This window comes from Tenrec ecaudatus, chromosome 1 (assembly GCF_050624435.1).
Source record: "Tenrec ecaudatus isolate mTenEca1 chromosome 1, mTenEca1.hap1, whole genome shotgun sequence".
NCBI classification, from domain to species: domain Eukaryota; kingdom Metazoa; phylum Chordata; class Mammalia; order Afrosoricida; family Tenrecidae; genus Tenrec; species Tenrec ecaudatus.
This window is the reverse complement of record NC_134530.1, coordinates 72,695,795-72,713,481: the sequence shown is the minus strand read 5'-3', so window position 1 is coordinate 72,713,481 and position 17,687 is coordinate 72,695,795. Positions and strand designations below refer to the sequence as shown.

The 17,687-nt window shown below is 44.1% G+C and overlaps 1 protein-coding gene and 1 pseudogene across 1 annotated transcript; one reads left to right on the top strand and one right to left on the bottom strand.

Annotated features, from left to right (window-relative positions):
- The window catches only part of LOC142426682 (large ribosomal subunit protein uL3 pseudogene), a 49,752-nt pseudogene extending 47,532 nt beyond the window's left edge, over nucleotides 1–2,220 (bottom strand).
- A 14,448-nt stretch (nucleotides 2,221–16,668) lies between these two features.
- On the top strand, nucleotides 16,669–17,001 carry LOC142426579 (developmental pluripotency-associated 5 protein-like). The gene has a single exon (XM_075532214.1). It carries the CDS (start codon nucleotides 16,669–16,671, stop codon nucleotides 16,999–17,001), a length of 333 nt encoding a protein of 110 aa, XP_075388329.1.
- Nucleotides 17,002–17,687: the final 686 nt, after the last annotated feature.

The window sequence follows — 17,687 nt, the reverse complement described above, 5'->3', positions numbered from 1 at the left end:
GTTCAAATCAGGAAGCTATGAGTTAGGGTCCTATCCTTTCACCGCCATGATTCAGAATGGATGTATACCCTACAATGGATGTATATTTGGATTGTGATGAGAGTTGGACAAGCCCCCAATAAAATGATTTCCAAAAAAAAAAGAATGTATATATGCCCCAGGTGTTGGCTACTCTTCAGAACTACTTTCTTCCCCCCTTCTCCTTGCCCTGGACTGCAAGGGACTGATGTGTCCCGAGAGCCTCCACGTCTTTTGTCTTCTGGCATCTGATTTGGTTCCTCCAATTGGGCGGCATGGCAGGAAATCAAAAGGAGGGAGAGCGCTAGCACGTCCATTCCACTGGCTGCTGCAGGTTGGCTGCATCCCTCTACTCAAAGCCTTCGCCCTGTCAGGCAGCCCGCTCCAGAGGGGCTTCTCGCTGCAGGCCTCCCAACAGCTCCCTGCGGTTGTTAGCCCTGGGCTATGTACCACCCCTTGGGGGGCTCCCTAAACCCTGCCTACACTTTCATAAAGAAAACTTTTGTTAACCTCTTCTGAAACTTCCTGGGTTGACTGTGCCATCTGTTTCCTGCTGGGAGTCTGACTGATACAACATGAGTTTCAAATTATACAATGAAAATTAGCCTTCTTCTCGCTCACATAGCTTATAAATGATAGACCTGCAATTTCAAAGCTAAGCAGCCTAACTACTGAGACTGCTCTCTTTAACTCAACAGATACCTTTTCTCAGAAACCTAGTTCTCAGAAAACATTTGTCTCTGTCTGTCTGTGTCTCGCTTTCTCTCTCCCCCCACCCCTACCGCCCATGGCTCCATAGTCATTAGGCAGCCAATGGCAAGGTCAACAGTTTCAAACCATAAGCTGCTCCATGGGAGAAACAGAGGCTCTCTGTCCCATAAAGAGTTGCCGTTTCAGAAACTCACAGCGGCGCTTCTAACCTGTAGTTAGACCGGACCCCAGGTCACTGGGGGGTCAGAATCGACTCAATGTCAGTGAATTATTTGAGTTCATCTATCAATCTATCTACATTCAACTAAATAATTTCTGTTGATTTTTGCCAAGTATAAGAATACCTTAACTACTGCCATATTCACATAATAGTGTATCTTTCTCTACATATTGTTTGTTAGTTTTTTACATAACAGCACCTCTCCTTGTGACTCGCCAGTCCATGCACAAGATCTATGTCATTCTTTACTTAATTAGTCCCCTGTTACTTTTCCTCTAGGGGTGTAACAGAGTACTTGTTAGGCTGAAATGTGCTGGACCAAAGTTCAAACCCACCCACTACTCCTTGGGAAAAAGATAAGGCTTTCTCTTCCCATGAAGGTTGAGGCTCAGAAACAGTTTTAACTTGTCCTACAGAATCCAAACAAGTCAGAAGTAACTTGATGGCAGTGAGTTTGGAGTGGGGGCGGGGGTAGGGGGTTGTCGCTGTTGTTTTAACAATGTCACCACCCCGTTGCTCCTGCAGCTGTGCATTTATGTGTGGCTGTACTGAGGGGTTCGGTGCCTAGACGTACAATTCCTTGGTATGTGTATCTCTTTCTCATTGGATAGCTTTTGTAAATTGTCATTTATGAGAATTTCACAGACAATAGTATTCAAAAATGTCCTTTTTTTTTTTTTTAGGATACAGGTCATCCAAGATTTTCTCCTTTCTATTCTTCCCCCCTCCCCCCCACGCAGCACCCCCTCCACTGGAAAAGAAGTCTTTATTGTGATCCCGCCAGCTACACTATCTGTTACGCACCTCCTGCCTTGGCAATTGATTGGTCCCATGAAAGCTTTCTTCTCTTCCACGGTCTGGATGCGGCCATGGCCAAACTTGGAGGTGGTGTCGATGAACTTGAGGTCTATCTTCTCCAGGGTGCAGTGCTCAGTCTGCACCAGCAGGGGCTTGCGCAGAGTAAAGACTCGCTTCTTGGTCCCCACCACGCAGCCCTTCAGCATGACCAACTCATCGGCCACTTCACCGTAGTGGGCAAAGCCGCCCAGCGGGCTGATGCTCTTGTCAGAGAGATGGCAATCGGTGGAGGCGTTGTTCTTGATGTGCTTGCCGTTCTTGATGAGGTAGCCCTGGCCGACCTTGCAGATCTCCGTGCGGGACTGGTAGCCCTTCTGCCCAGCAGGCACCTTGGGAAGGTGAAGAGCTTCCCCACGGATGACGCCTCCACGCCATCCGGCCACCTTACAGCCGGCATGGCTGCAAGGCCGCATGACCCCATTGTGCACGAGATCGGCAGACCAGGCTCCTTTCTGGTCTTAATAGTTTACAATGGTGTCTTGTTTTAATTTTCATGTCTTTTATTAATAGAAAAGAGTTGGGCATCTTTTCCCATTAAAGAAACATCATTTTACTGACTCTACAATACTTCTTCCCATTTTATAATTTCCTTAGTCAGTCTCCCAAACTTTATTATTAAAAAAATAAAACAGTGCAATGACTATCTTTGTAGATATTACTTTGTCTGTATCTCTTTTATTTCCTGGGAAAGCTTTCAAGAAGTGGAATTATTGAATCAGAGGGCATGGGTATTTTTTAGACTCTTGCTGCATGTTGCAAGTTGTTATGGAAAGAATCGCATGATCTTTCAACCAGCTTGTGCTTTTCTAATTGCTAAATGATCGCTAATGAAAATGGCATCTCAATTTCACTTGCTTCTTTCAATCTTTAATAAGCCAGACTCGACACTTTCCCCATCATTCTTGGACATTTATATTTGCGCATCTATGAATTCTGCCTTTTATCCATGTTTCACCCGGGTTCTCAGTGTTACTCTTATGGCAGATTGAGACACCCGATGTTTTTAAGCAGATGAAATCAGCCAATCACTTATTAAACACCTTATGTAGAAAGCACCGAGAGAGGGTCTTTGCAGGACATAAATTATATGCAATTATTAGTCTTACATACCTTATGATTTAGCCAGGCAGACGAGCCAATACACGGAGAAAGCAATTAAGAGAGCAAACCAGACAGCCTGTAATCAAGCACTCAATGGGCAGCTCGGAAGCTGCATGCTGTGAGAGCTGACCGAGTGGGAGAGCAGGTGGAGGTGGAGTGGTCAGGGAAAGCTTCTGGGACGAGGGCCTCCACACAGGCACTGTGCTCTTTAAACAGCACCCAGTGCTCTTTGCTCCAGCAAGGGGATGCCACCTCGAAGGCTCCTTCACCACCTCTCAAGGGAATCTGTCTTCAGGAGAGTCACCATATGAACTGCTACCACGTCTCCACCTGCCCAGCAGTGGTTGGTCGTTGCCATCAGAGCCACAGGAACAGCAGGGACCTCCCTAGGCTGAGTTCATGCAGTGCAGAAACTCATGTGTCACTCACCACCCCCCATGGACCTCCTCCTGGACCAAACCCTGAGTAATGTTTCTCAACCAAACTAACATATGATATAGTTGTAACTTGCTTAATATTTTTCATGGGATACGAATATTAACAATGAAATTATTTTTAAAAATCTTTCTATATTGAATGACATTACTAGCTATAACATTATTAGGGACTGAGTGGAAGCATTTTTCCTCCTTTTTGTCCTATGAGGACTACTTTACTCTCAGAAAATGTTATTGATATAGGCTCGCAGATACTAATTGCCACAATATTATAGCTAAAACAGCAGGAAATTAAAAATAAAATCATCGAATATAAAGGCATCAGTGGCAATGAAACAATAGTGCATGTTTGTAGCACATGCTGTTGAAACCACATGATTTGGAGCATCGTCGTTTGTGTTATTGTTAGCAGGTGCCATCAAGTCAGTTTGAACGCACAAAGACCATTTGTACAACAGAATGAAACATTCCTTGGTCCTGTGCCATCTCACAACCGTTGTTATGCTTGGACCCCATGTTGCAGTCAGTATGTCAACTCACCTTCCAGTGACTGGAACATATGCTAATAACATATCCAAAATATTTGAAACCAAGTCTCCCATCCTCAGTTCTAAGGAGCATTATCACTGCATTTCTTCCAACAGATTTATTCACTCTTCTGGCAGTCCATGATATATATAATATTTTTTTACCAACATCTATCTTCCTTTATCAATTGTCCAGCTTTTGCATGTGTGTCAGTTACATAGTCTACTACTTGAGTAAAGGGGTGGAGTCTACTCTGCCAATCAGGTCATAGCCAAGGAGGCCTCTGTGTGGGCCTCACCTTCTCCTGAGGATTCTGGGAACTCCTGTCTTCCTCCTTGGAGGCAGGACACCACGATCTCCCAGTGAGACTTTCCTGTTGAAAAGCCGTATAGAGCTACGCTGATAGAGCCAGAGCCCTGGAGCTGGAGGAGCCACATGGAGACACACGTCAGTGCTAAGTTGCTTCCACCACCACTGGATCCACAAGACTTTCCATCCACTGGTCTGTGGTCTTCCTGCATTTGGCATCATTGTGTGTGTTGTTTGATTCTGAAGAGGAATTTATAGACTGGTATCAGATATATGGGCTAATATCAGACTTATGGACTTGAACTGAACTGAGCTGGGATGTTTTCTTAATATATAATTACTCTTTATATAAAGCTCTTTCTTATACACATAGGAGTGTATATGAATTTGTTTCTCTAGTCAGCCCACACTAACACAGCATGCATATGAGGTGACTGAAAATATCTGTAGCTTGGGTCAACCTCAGCTTACTCCTCAGGGTGAGACTCTTGTTTTATAAGACTTTAAAGAGGTTTGGGGGAGCAGATTTACCCAAGGCAATTTGCCTTTTGATTACTTGACTCCTGTTTCCGTGAGTGATGACTGGATCCAAGTAAAATGAAATCCTTGACAACACCAGCCCTTTCTGTTGATCGTAATGTTGCTTGTTGATACAGTTGTGAAGATTTCTGTTTCCTTTATGATGAAATGTGATCTATTCTGAAGGCTGTAGGCTTTGCTATTCATCAGAAAGTGTTTCAAATCCTCTTTGCTTTCAGCAAGTAAACCGTGTCATCTACATGTTGCAGGTTTTGTTAACGAGTCTTCCTTGTCCTACATTCTTCTTCATATAATTCAGCTTCTCAGATTATTTGCTCAGCATGCAGACTGAATAAGTATAACGAAAGGATGCAACCCTGACACATATCTTTCTGATTTTAAGCCACACAGCATCCCCTCGTTTCATCCAAACAAGAATCCCCAATCTTCTCAATGTTACCATGTTTTTCTTTTTCTTTTAATGAGCCACATAGTCTACTGTCTTTCCACACTCAATAAAACACAAGTAAACATCTCTCTAGTAGTCTCTGCTTTCAGTCAAGATCTAGCTGACATCAGCAGTGATAGCCCTCATTCGATGTCCTCTCCTGAATCCACCTTGAATTTCTGGCAATTCCCTGGATGGACTGCTGCAACTCTTTCTGAATTATCTTCAGCAAAACTTTACTTGCATGTGATATAATATTTGATCATTTCTGCATTCTATTAGATAAAACCAGTGACTATACAAACTCAGCAGCAGTAAAATAAAAACAAAACAATAGCGTGTTCTTGTAATGTGTGTAGATGAAATCACATGATTTGAAACACCGTTGCAATTGTGTGAAAATGACCACTCTAACTAGGGACCATTAGAAGCTTCCAACAGTAAACCAGCAGAGAGTCTTAGTCTTGTGGGGATATTGATACACGGAAGTTGAGCATACAAACATATTTTGTTGTTATAGCTACAGAGATAATTTAATAAAAAATGTCTGCTGGAACTCTACGCCAAAAATTCAGACAATCACTTGGATGTCCCCAGCTCTGATGGCATCCACACGCCTCACTACCCCATCACGTGTCACTCTCAGGACCACTGGGTACCAGCAGTGAAACCAATTGGCATTCCTTGGGCTCTTACCATGTGCCAGACCCAGTGTGCTAAGCGCTTTGCATTTATTGTCTCACCTATAACCTTCCGAACAGCCGGTGAAGTAGGTACTATGAGTATCGTTACCCCTTGTACAGATGTGAACACACGTAGGAATTTCGCTTGCAAGACATTACTACTCTTCCTACTCATAAGGCATTATCCTAAGTGCGTTGCCCCTACCTTCTCCTTGAGTCCTCAAAAAATTCTGTTATCCACCTTATATAGATGAGGAAACTGAGGCACAGAAAAATGAAGTAGCTTCCGCAAGGTCGCTTGAGAGAGACTGGCTACCATAGAACGCAGAGCAAAGACTTGAAAATCAGACAAGACCTGGGTTCTAACCCCAATTATATCACTTTATTGCTGTGGAATCATTACTTAATCTTCCCTAGCCTCAGTTTCCCCTTTTGTGAAATGGTTGCAATGATGCCGATCTCACAGATTTGTAATGAGCAGCAAGTGCTCTAGATGTAGCACACCTAGCTCAGCACTCAGGACCTGGTCAGCACCATTTTTGACCTCTTCCCATTGAAAATTAAAAGCCAAACAAAACCTCACTTCCATAGAGTTAATTCTGACTCATGGTGACCCAAAACCAGTGGTCCTCAACCTGTGGGTCGCAACCCCTTTGGGATCGAATGACCCTTTCACAGGGATCGCCTGAGACTCTCAGAAAACACATATTTCCAATGATCTTAGAAACCAAGACTCCACTCCTCTATCCGTCTCCAGGCGGGTCTGCCCACATGTAGATATGCTCACCTACGAGTACCCAGAATGATGACATCATTGTGCTAACCCCATCACATATACTCTGTACAAAGACAGGTGTATGTGACAGGGTTGGTGCCATAATGTGGTTATGTGGACCAGTCACACATGTGTAGAGAGCAGCTACTGTGTAGAAAGCAGCTGCTGTGTTGAAAGCAACTACTCTGTTACAAGCAGCTCCTGTGTTGAAAGCAGCAGCATTGGAGGTAAAATGACACTTCATGAATTATAATTACTGGGTGAATGTAAAATCATGTACTGTAAAATCATCAACTATTGCCACAAAAAAAAGAAATCTATATCATGAGAACTTAATCTGGATACTGATAGGGTTTTTTTATATTCAGCTGTGGTTGATGTGAATACTGCCCCCTTGTGAGAGTAACAGGTATGTAAAAAAACAACAACACAGAGAATGGTAAATCATAGGAAAATTTAATGAACTGTATTGATTTAACTATGCCATGTATCATTGTTTGTATTATTAAAGCAATTGTTATATACTATTTTCATTAGCAAAACATCCCATGACAATGGATCGTATAGAGAAGAACATTAAGAAAAGAAAATATAGTAAGGATTTTTTACAGTATGTTTTACCTCAATAATTACAGCAGGAATTGAGAAACTACAATGTTATTTGTTGTGAAGTTCTATCAGCTGAATCTATGAAGCTGAACGAACTACAATGCCATTTTGATAACAAGCATCTGAGGTTTGCTGGCAAGGATACCAACTATTTTAGAAACAAAACTGATGGACTCAAGAAAGCCAGACTTGACACTGGTAGCAAGTACCACAAACAAAATGTAGCAGCCATTAAAGCTTCATATTTGGTGGCACTCAGAATCGCCAGAGCTATGAAACCTCACACCATAGCTGAGGATTTACTGTTGCCAGCAGCCAAAGACATTGTTTGAGTTATCTAATGACATTGTCCGCAGAAGAATAGGTGACATGTCTGCTGATATTCTTGATCAGGTAGTCCAGGAAATTAAATCTGCTCCACTTCCAATTTTTAGCATCCAGCTTGATGAATCTACAGATGTTGCAAACTGTTCACAGTAACTGGCTTATGTGAGGTATATTAATGGTTGCGACTCTAAAGATGAGTTTCTTTTTTGCAAACTTCTTGAAGTAACAACTACTGCACATGTTGTATTTGACACAGTTGGTTCATTTCTGAAAGAGCATAAGATCTCTTGGGAAAAGGTTTGTACAAATGGTGCTCCAGCTATGCTAGGATGTTGATCTGGATTTCAATGTTTGGTACTGAATGAGTCACCAAAAGTCATCGGAACTCACTCTATGCTTCATTGGCAAATATGAGCCACGATGATGCTGCCACAAGAGTTACAAGACGTAATAATGAAAAGTGTCATAAGTTCTGTCAATTTTGTAAACAGTGGACTGTTTTCACAACTGTGCAACGAGTCGGATGCGCTGAATAATGCTCTGCTATTTCACACTGAAGTGAGATGGTTGCCAAGAGGAAACGTTTTAAAATGTGTTTTCTGAGCTTTGTTATGAACTCAAAATGTTTTTAAATCAGAAGGCAAGACTTCAGTTAGAAGCACTTTTCACCAATAAAAGTGAGCTTCAGAGAAAATAACTTACTTGGTTGCCATCTTTGCCATCTTGAATGAGTCAAATTGATCGCTGCAAGGACCAAATGCAACATGCCTCGATTTGTCTGAAAAGATGCAATCATTCCAAATGAAACTTCAGCTTTGGCCAAAAAAATGGATGAAAATAAAATTTACATGTTGCCCACCTTATCTGCTTTCTTTGAGGAACATAGCATTCATTGAACCAGACAAAAGGATTACGATGACAATTGCTGTGAAAGAACACTAGCACACGCTTGCAGACAAAATTTCATCATACTTTCCAAATCTACCTGACACCCATTTGCACTTGCCAGAAGCCCATTCACAGTCAGAGTTGAAGATGTTCCTGAGACAGCACAAGAGGAGTTCATTGAACTTATTAACAGTGATGCAGCGAGAACTGATTTCTCTACAATGCCAGTTACAAAATTCTGGATCAAGTGTTTGCAATCATATCCGGTTCTGTCTGCGACTGTGTTGCGCCTTATTCTTCCATTTCCAACAGCATATCTTTGTGAAGCAGGGTTTTCCAGCTTGTTGGTTATCAAGTCTAAACACAGAAGTAGACAAGTTGTGGAAGATGATCTGTGTTGTGCTCTTGCAAAGACTGCCCCGAGAATTTCTGATCTGGTGAGAAAGAAGCTATCTTTGAACTGATGTTGGCTTTTCACACATACTGTTGCAAAATGTAACAACGTATTTTACTGTTGGTGTATTAAGACTCAAAATTTCATGTATTTGTCATTAGAAAAAATGTCACAATATATAATTGCATATTGTTTTTGTGATTAATCCCTATGCTTTAATGATGTTCAATTTGTAACAATGAAAACACATCTTGCATATCAGATATTTACATGATGATTCTTGACAGTAGCGAAATCACAGCTATGTAGTAGCAACGAAAATAATTTTGTGGTTGGGGGTCACCACAACGTGAGGAACTGTATTAAAGGGTTACAACATTAGGAAGGTTGAGAACCACTGCTCTAGAGGAAATGATAGACCTGTCCCTATGGGTTTCTGAGACTATAACTCTTGATGAGAATAGAAAACCTCATCTTCCCCCTGAGGCGGCCCTTGTGGTTTAGAATGGCTTTCTGTGGTTCGCAGCCCAATGCATAAGCCACCACGCCACCCGAGTTCCTCTTACCAGTGACAGTGGCCTCATTTTACTCACCTGCTCCACCTGGGCCCCTTAATCCTTAGACAAAACCCCATTCCACAACACAAGGCCACTCTAGGAAGAAGTGTGAACCCGAGCCCTGTTCCCCAATCAGCAGGCTTCTTCCACGTCAAACAATCTTTTCCATTGCTTCCAGCTGCCAGCAGAGACCAGCATTAGAGGCTGTCTTGGCTCCCATCAGAAGTAAAACACTTTGTAGAAAAATAAACACTTTTTAAAGAAACCCTGTGGTTTTAGATTTGAGACCTAATAGTTTTTCCTTTCTTTTCCCCTTAGATACCACAAATCTTCTGCTGGAGGAAGAAATCAAACAAAAAGCCACCAAGAAGGGTCTTCTGGATCATTGTTCTGTGCAAATATGACCCAAGATGGCCACGTTCAAGGTCCCGAGTCTGAGCTGCAGCGAGGAAAACTCTAGGGTAATAGGACCCTAAGACGAGAGAGTCCACTTTGTCCTCACCCTGCTCTCTGTGCTGTCTCTCTCCCCTGCTTCCCTTCTCCAGAAGAGCGAATCTCGGACTCTTCCTCACCCATGCCTGTGGTTCCTGAGGGCTGGGATGAGCAGCGAAACTGGCATAAGTGCCAAAGAGACTCCCGTGTGACAAGCCCGTGACAGTTTAACTCCCGAACACAGTCAGCGCCCCACAGAGAGACTGGCTGGCCAGAGGCCATCCTGTTCCAGTGACAAGCCCCAAATAGGAAACTGTTACTTAAAGAAACACAAAACCATTGCCTTGGAGAACAGAAAGTAATGCAGCAAGAAGCGAGCCTCTCTTCTTAAGAGGTCACTGTCCTGGCAGTGTTCATTGCACCAGTCCCTTGAGAGGGTGGGAAAATGGCGTCGGTAGTCTGAGCAGTGGATGAATGGCCTGGGTGAGCCGTGTGCCCTAGACAAGCATGAGCGTGCCAGCTCAAGCTGAGCCTCTAGTATGGTCTGCACTCAGCGGGGGAGGCTGAAAGCAATGACTCAAACAGATTACACACCTTCTGCAACTGGCAAAGGAACCCAGGTGGCATAGTGGTTATGTTAGGCCGTGATCCACAAGGCTAGGAGTTCATAGCCATCAGCATGCTGAGAGAGAAAGACAGGGCTTTCTACTCCTATTATCAGTTACAGTCTCAGAATCTGCCAGAAGCAGTTCTACCCTATCCTATAGAGTCACTGTGAGTCAGTATTGATTTGATCGCAGTGAGTTTGGTTTTTGAGTTTTTACAGTAAGTGGCACGTAGTAGGTGCTCAGTGCCTCCTCATTCCTTCAGGTCTAGAGCCCATAAGCCTGCTGTCTGTGGCTTCCATGGAAACACCCTGTGGTATAGACAGCATTTTGTGTGCATACTCCACTCCTGGACATTTTCAATAAAATCTTCAAGGGCTCAAAGGAACCCAAAGAGTAACAGCCATAGACTTTTTCAACTTATTGAAGGCAGTGACTTGACTTGCCCATCTTGGTCTCATCGTAGCCAGAAGAAGACTTAGCACTTTGGATATGCAGTGAAATGAATGAATGAGTGAGTGAGTGAGTGAGTGAGTGAGTGAGTGAATGCATGATCGTTTATTCCTTCAAGGACTTCAGAATAGACAAGATGCTATGTATGCAGAAAATGAGTGAAATAAAAGGTAGAAAATTTTAAAAGTCCAAAGAAGGGAGAAAAATACAGAGGAGTCTAAGCCTGGTGTAGAAACAAGCTTATCTCTGGCCGGGGTGGGGGAGTAGACTGGGAAGCAGATTGAGCTGTAGGACTAGTGGGGACCCAGGGGGTCAGCAGATAGAGTTAGGGAGAGAGCTGGGGAGTCATTTAGAAAAATATGGTCAAAAAAGGAAACACAAACTTTATATAGAGCCACGAACTTTTTTTTTTAACTGTGGTTTTGCATTCAGGGCCTAATGCTTTGCCCTTTCTCTTCCCACATAAGCTCTCCTCCAGTCTGGCTGGAGAACTGCTCAACGCAGTGGTAGGAGGGAGGTTTGGAAAGAGACATTGGGCCAAATCCTGGGGCCTCCACTGCCAACCTGTGCTAACAGCCCTGAAGCAGCAGAGCGGGTAAGAGGCTGAAAGTCAACCTGCCCCAGCCAGGTAGCAGCTGCAGGGCTCCAGGTGAAGGATGCTGAGGTAGGCGAGGCCTCGCACTGCAGGTAGAGAGAGGGACGGGATGAGCAAGGGTGTATGTATATGGTGCTTGAATTCTCTAGAGAGGGTGCAAGAGAGAAGCTGCCCTCAGAGAATCCCTTGGTTTCCCCAGCCTGAGAGAGCGGCCTTTTCTGAATTCAGGGGTCAGGGGTAAGGAACTCTGGTGCCAGAGTCGGTTATAGGTTGGACTGCGAACTGCAAGGCCAGCAGTTCGAAGGCACCCGCCGCTCTGCTGGAGAAAAGTGAGGCTTTCTGTTCTCGCAAAGGTTTGCAGTCTTGAAAACTCAACAGGGGCGTTTCTAAACGGTCCTGTAGGGTCGCTATGGGTCAGAATAGACTAGTGAGCTTGGTTCGGTTCTTTGAGTTGTTATTTGCCACTGAGGCCGCTCCGACTCGGGCAAACCCATGACAATGGAAGGAGAGAGTTGGAGGTCGTGTGCTGCCTTCCCCGTCACTGGAATGCTCGACTCCGGTCCTTTTTCGTGGTGTCTTCCAAGCTCGGGGACTCATCTTCCAACAGTGCTTTGGCCAATATTCCTTTGTGTTCCATGGGGTTTTCCTTGGTTAATTTTCAGAAGCAGAGTGCCAGGTATTTCTTGCTCAATGATCTTTGTCTGGAAACTCCACTGAAAGTTGAGAGCCACATGGGTGACCCTGCTGGTATTTGAAATACCAGTGGCATAACTTCCAGCTTTATCGCAACATGCAAGCCATCACAGCGGGGGAAACTTAGAGACAGATGATGATATGTATTTGCTAAAAAATAGAGTCTGTATAAGGAGACTTCAAATAGCTTGTGGAAAAATTCCATTACCTTTTCATTCCATTTTCATAAACTTTCTGAAGCCCCACCTAAATAGAAGCAAGTCCCTCAAATGATGGGGACTAACATAAACGCAATTGATAGGCAGGCACATATGGTTGCTTTGTTTCTAGTTTCATCTATTTTCAGCGAATGCTTCCTAAATCCATGATTTTCCTCCCAGACCTAAGCCCCCTCCCTGCTTTCCCTCAAGAGAGAATCTGTCACGAGTCTCTTCTTCCCCCACCCTTCCTCAGAACCCCTGAAGAGCACAAAGCTCCCTCACACAGAGACATTTGTCTGCATCCCACACAGAGACATCTCTGCTAACATGATGTTAGAGTTTTGTTCTAAGGTCTCTCCAGCCAAACATTGTCATAGAAACTAGATAACAAATGAGGCTGCAGAAAGTTCAGGGAAAATTCCCTTATCGTTGAATTCCATTTCCCCACAAACATTCTGAAGCCCTCTGGGAAGCTTGGTTTCCTACAGTCGTAATAATAGCAGTTACTGCTTCTGTCAGGGCTCACCCTGTGCCAGGTACTGTCCTGAGCACATGCTTGGTGCTTACACCTTGTGACTCATTTAACTCTCAGAGAAAGAAAACATCCCCGTGGGCTGAGTACCACCATATTGTGATGTACAAATGGCCAGACCAAAGCACAGGTGTTGGCTACTGAAGATGTTCCATCTCTAGGCTCCAGAGTTCTAGCTCATATTCCCTTGGTTTGTTTGTTTTTTGCGGGGAATTGGGAGAAGGTTTGCTGAGCAGAGCATCAGTTTCACATTCAGAGATGGATACACATTTTGGTTCATCTCATTCCTTGCAATACCCTTGATGCCCATTGCTTATCCCACTTCCTCCCTGTGGTTCCGCTCCGCAGTCCTCCTTCTGTCCCCACCTTCCTGAACTTCACCCCTGGGCACAGGCTGCCCTTTGGAACTCACATGGTGGATTCGTCTACGAAGTGCGTGCCTCACTGGTGTTACTGTTCCCTTGGTGGACCTGAAAGTTGAGACGTGCAAGTGAACTCAGTCCAGATCTGAAGGGTGATGAAGGGCCACGGCCTACAGATCCCACTGCCCTTTCTCTGGCCAGTAAGACTGGTCTCTTTTTATCATTTTGAACTTGGTTTCACAGTTGTCTTCCATTCTATCCTGGATCTTCTCATGTGATTCCTAATGTGACTCAGAGTGGTTGCTAGTGGAAGCCAGGCACCATCCAGTTCTTCTAGTCTCATGGCCTTGAAGCTTGCTGGCCGTAGGGTCCATGAGTCTATTGAACTAATTGTTTCCATGGGTCTTCGAATTCTGTCACTTTACTTCCCTCTAGACAGGCCACTCACAGCTTTTAAGAACCCAGTTGCTACTCCCCAAAGTAAGATGGAGAACATTATTCTTGTGGAGTATTTTTATGCCAATTGACCATGGTGAGATACCTCAGGACAAGTGATCCATTCCCTCAAGAAGTTTGGTTACAGCTAAGAAATTTTCATAATTCTGTGTGCTCTACCCTCTACCCTCTTCATGGCCATATTTGCAGCAAAAGCAAATACCCATGCACAAATACCCCTATCAGACCTATGCATATTTTTAGATGATGTCTCCTCTCCTTCCTGTGCCGATTCAGCCTAGTCACTCACAGACCACAGTTGTTGCCTTTCACTCTTGCTCTCCTCCAAGGACCTTCCCCTACCTCCATCAATTTTGCCAACCTCCCTTCCCCTTCACCCGTTAACACAGTCTACCCTACAGCCAGTGACTTCCCCTGCCTTCCACTCCCACACCTGGAAGCCATCAAAGAATGTTTCTTTGAATGTGAAAACCATTTTTGACACTCTGCAACAGTAGCCTCATACTCTTATGACCCATTAATTGTGCTCAGCTTAATGCCATTGAAGTTCTTCTATGTAGGGTATATTCTTCCATTTACAGTGTCTTGTAGTTGTGTTTTGTAGTAGTCTTTGTATACCGTCTTTTGTTTCTCCAGTTCGATGTATTTTGAAACATTTCCATCTTTGAAGTGGCTCTTACACGTGGTATTGTTTTCCTGATATCCTTTATGCGCTCTCTCTGTTAGCATAATGGAGTCTTACTGATTTTTGTTTGTTCGTCATGTACCCTGCCACTTTGCTGGATGTTTCCATTAATTCTAATAATTTTCTTGCTGAGTCTTGAGGTTTTTCTATGTATAAGGTCATATCATCTGCAAATAGAATTTTACTTCTTTTCTACCAAAGTTAGATGCTTCTAATTTCCTTTTCTTGCCTGATAGCTCTGGCTAAGGCTTCCAGCACAATATTGAATAGAAGTAGCGATAAAGGGCATCCTTGTCTGGTTAATATGCACAAGGAAAATGCTTTCAGTTTCTTTCTGTTCAGAGGAAATTTCCCATTGGTTTTTGTATATATGCCCTTAAATATGTTTAGGAATTTTCCTTCTGTTCATATTTTTGAGTCTTCTTTTAGGAATTGTTGTTTATTTTTTTCCAATAGCTTTTCTCCAACACATCAGTATGACCATCTGATCCTTCCCTTTGTTTTATTTATGTGATGGATTGCACTGGTGGTTTTTCTTTCTCATCTTGAACCATTCTTACATACCTGGTAGGAATCCCACTTGGTCATAACACACGCACGCACACACACATAGGGAGAGAGAGAGAGAGTCAGAGTTGGATTCTATTGGCTAGGATTTTGTTAAGAATTGTTGCATCTATATCCATGAGAAATGTTGATCTCTAATTTTCTTTTAAGCAATGTTTGACCAAAAAGGGTGGTTCTCCCTTCATAGAACAGAACAGAGGGTCTTCCATAGTTTTCTGTACTTCTAAATAGTTCAATTAGAATTGGTTTCAGATCTTCTCTGAAAGTTTGGTCGAATTCACCAGGGAAGCCATCTGGTCCCTGGTTTTTTTGCGGTTGGGTGTGTTTGATTACCCGGTTAGCTTCTGCTTTTGCTATGGGTCTATTTGGGTTCTCTACTTTAGACTGTGCTAGTTTCAGTGGGCGGTGTGTTTCCAGAAGATGTCCCATCACATCGAGGTGTTCACATTCCTTTGGAGTACAGTTCTTCATAGCACTCTGCTATTATCCTTTGATTTCTACCCTTGACTTAATATTGGACTCGACTCCTTTCTTCACCTGCTCTCCCTGACGTGCTTCATCAGTCAAGCTAATCACCCACAAGGCTTCCATGCAGAGAGAGATGTCGATGGGTAGCTTTCCCATGTCTGGCATACTCCTGACTACACACTTTTATGAAAGACACTGGAGGAATTGCTGTGTGGGAGCCCTTGGAGGGATATTAGTAGCAGCTCTCTCTCTCCTACCCTGTTCCCTGTATTTTATAGCTACCTGAAGAGACCAGTCATGAAAGAGTCCTCCGCCATCGCCTGCCAGTCTAACAAGTGGGCTTGCAAAATGGAAATCAACATAAGCCTAAGCCCAAACCCACTGTCATTAGTCATTTCTGACTCCGAGCAAAACAGTAGGACAGAGTAGACCTGCTCCGTCGGGTCTCCAGGGCTGTAAATCTTTACAAAGACAGACTGCCATGTAGTTTCCTGTGGAGTGGCAGGAGGGTTCAAACTGCTGACCTTTGTGGTAGCAGCTAAGCTCTTTGAGCATTCTACCCCTAGGGCTCCTTGCACGGCCTCTCAGGCCCCCAACAGGAACATTGAATGAATCTCAAAGAGAAATGCCAGCGTTTTGAGCCTTGTCTTTTAAGGTACGTAAGATTTTCTCAGGAAAGGAACCGGAAAGACTTCAGGGGCCACAGAAGAAACTGGGTTTTTAATGCAAGAGAAAAAAACAATGGAGAAAACTTTCCCAGAAACAGAGACACGTGTGTTTCGGAGATATTTTTTCCTGTTCTTAGCCATGTGACTGCAAAGCACACTACTTGGCAAAAAGCACACACTTCGTTGGCCTGTCGATTCAATGCGCATCGTCTGTACTTTGTGCTTATCACTCTGTTCCTCTGTTGCTTTCTCTTGAATTTTCCTTCGGTTGACCTTCAATGGCCCTCAAAATGTCATCCCAATTGCCCCCAGGGAGAAGGAGCCACTCTTCTGTTTAGTTCGTGAGCATTCATTTTTCTCTCCTGTTGGGGGAGTTACACACTTTGCTGCCTCATAGTTCATATAATTGCGTAATGTGTCAGTTAGTATGGGTAGACTAGAGAAACAAAATTCAGACACTCATATTTTATCAGAGAGTTTTAGGTAAAGGGTACGTGTACCTTAAGAAAGCATCCCAGCAGTCACAGCTGGCTGTCTCCACGTTTGCTTTGTGGTGTCGAGGAGCCAAAGATGGGCGCGTGGCCAGAGCAGAAGGAACTCCCACTGCGGAGCAAGTCTCCCGAGGATTTAAGGGATCCCGAGGTGCTTCAGGTTCTGATGTGGCAGCTGGGAACCATATTTGGCCCAAATGGATCTCAAATCCCGTGCCTTGAGGAAGTGAGCAAGACTATGCTCGAGCTGAAGTTTCTGGAATCCTCGAACTTGACCAAGGTTGTGCTCTACGGCTCCTACTTGCACAAGTTACGGGCCAAGTGGATGCTGGAATCTCTGGCCCAGGGGCACCGCCAGCGACAAGAACGAGGAGTGCTGAAACCTGAGCAAGCGCGAATGCTCTGGAACTAGGCCTTGGATTCCGTGAACTAGACCTTGGATTCCGTGAAGCCAGCTCCTCGCCCACCTGTATAGAAGAGTACAGTGTGCCCTGAGCTTAGTGGGTCTGACCTAACAAGTTGGAGGAGAACAATGACTTGGAGATATCTGTCTTTGCCGCTGAATTCTGCAATGAACACTTGTTTCTAGGGTTTCAAATTAAAGGCCTAAATAAATTTTAAAAGAAAGAAAAGAAGAAAGCATTCCAACTCAATGCTGTCCAAGCCCATAAGTCTGATATTAGCCCATATGTCCAACACCAATCTACAAAGTCCTCTTCAGTCTCATAAAACATATACAATGACGCCGACTGCAGGAGGAAAGCAGAATCAGTGAGCATGTAAGCATCTCAGCGCTGGCGGGGGGTCTCCACGAGGCTGCTCCAGCACCCAGGGCTGCATCGGAGTAGGTCCACGCGGCTTCTCCTCAGGGATGTCTCGCAGGAAGTGAGCATTGCCAGATGAGACAGAGAAAACTAGCTAAGGCAGCCACACCCTGGTCTGACCATCAAGAACAAGAGACAAGACAGGCGAGGCTCGCCAAGCCATTTATCTCTCTGCTCTTCAATTAATCCCACATGTGTTCATCGGCCAGGATGGCACCATAAACCCTAACTATCACCCCATGGAAGAAAAAATATTATGAAACCCAAACTCCTG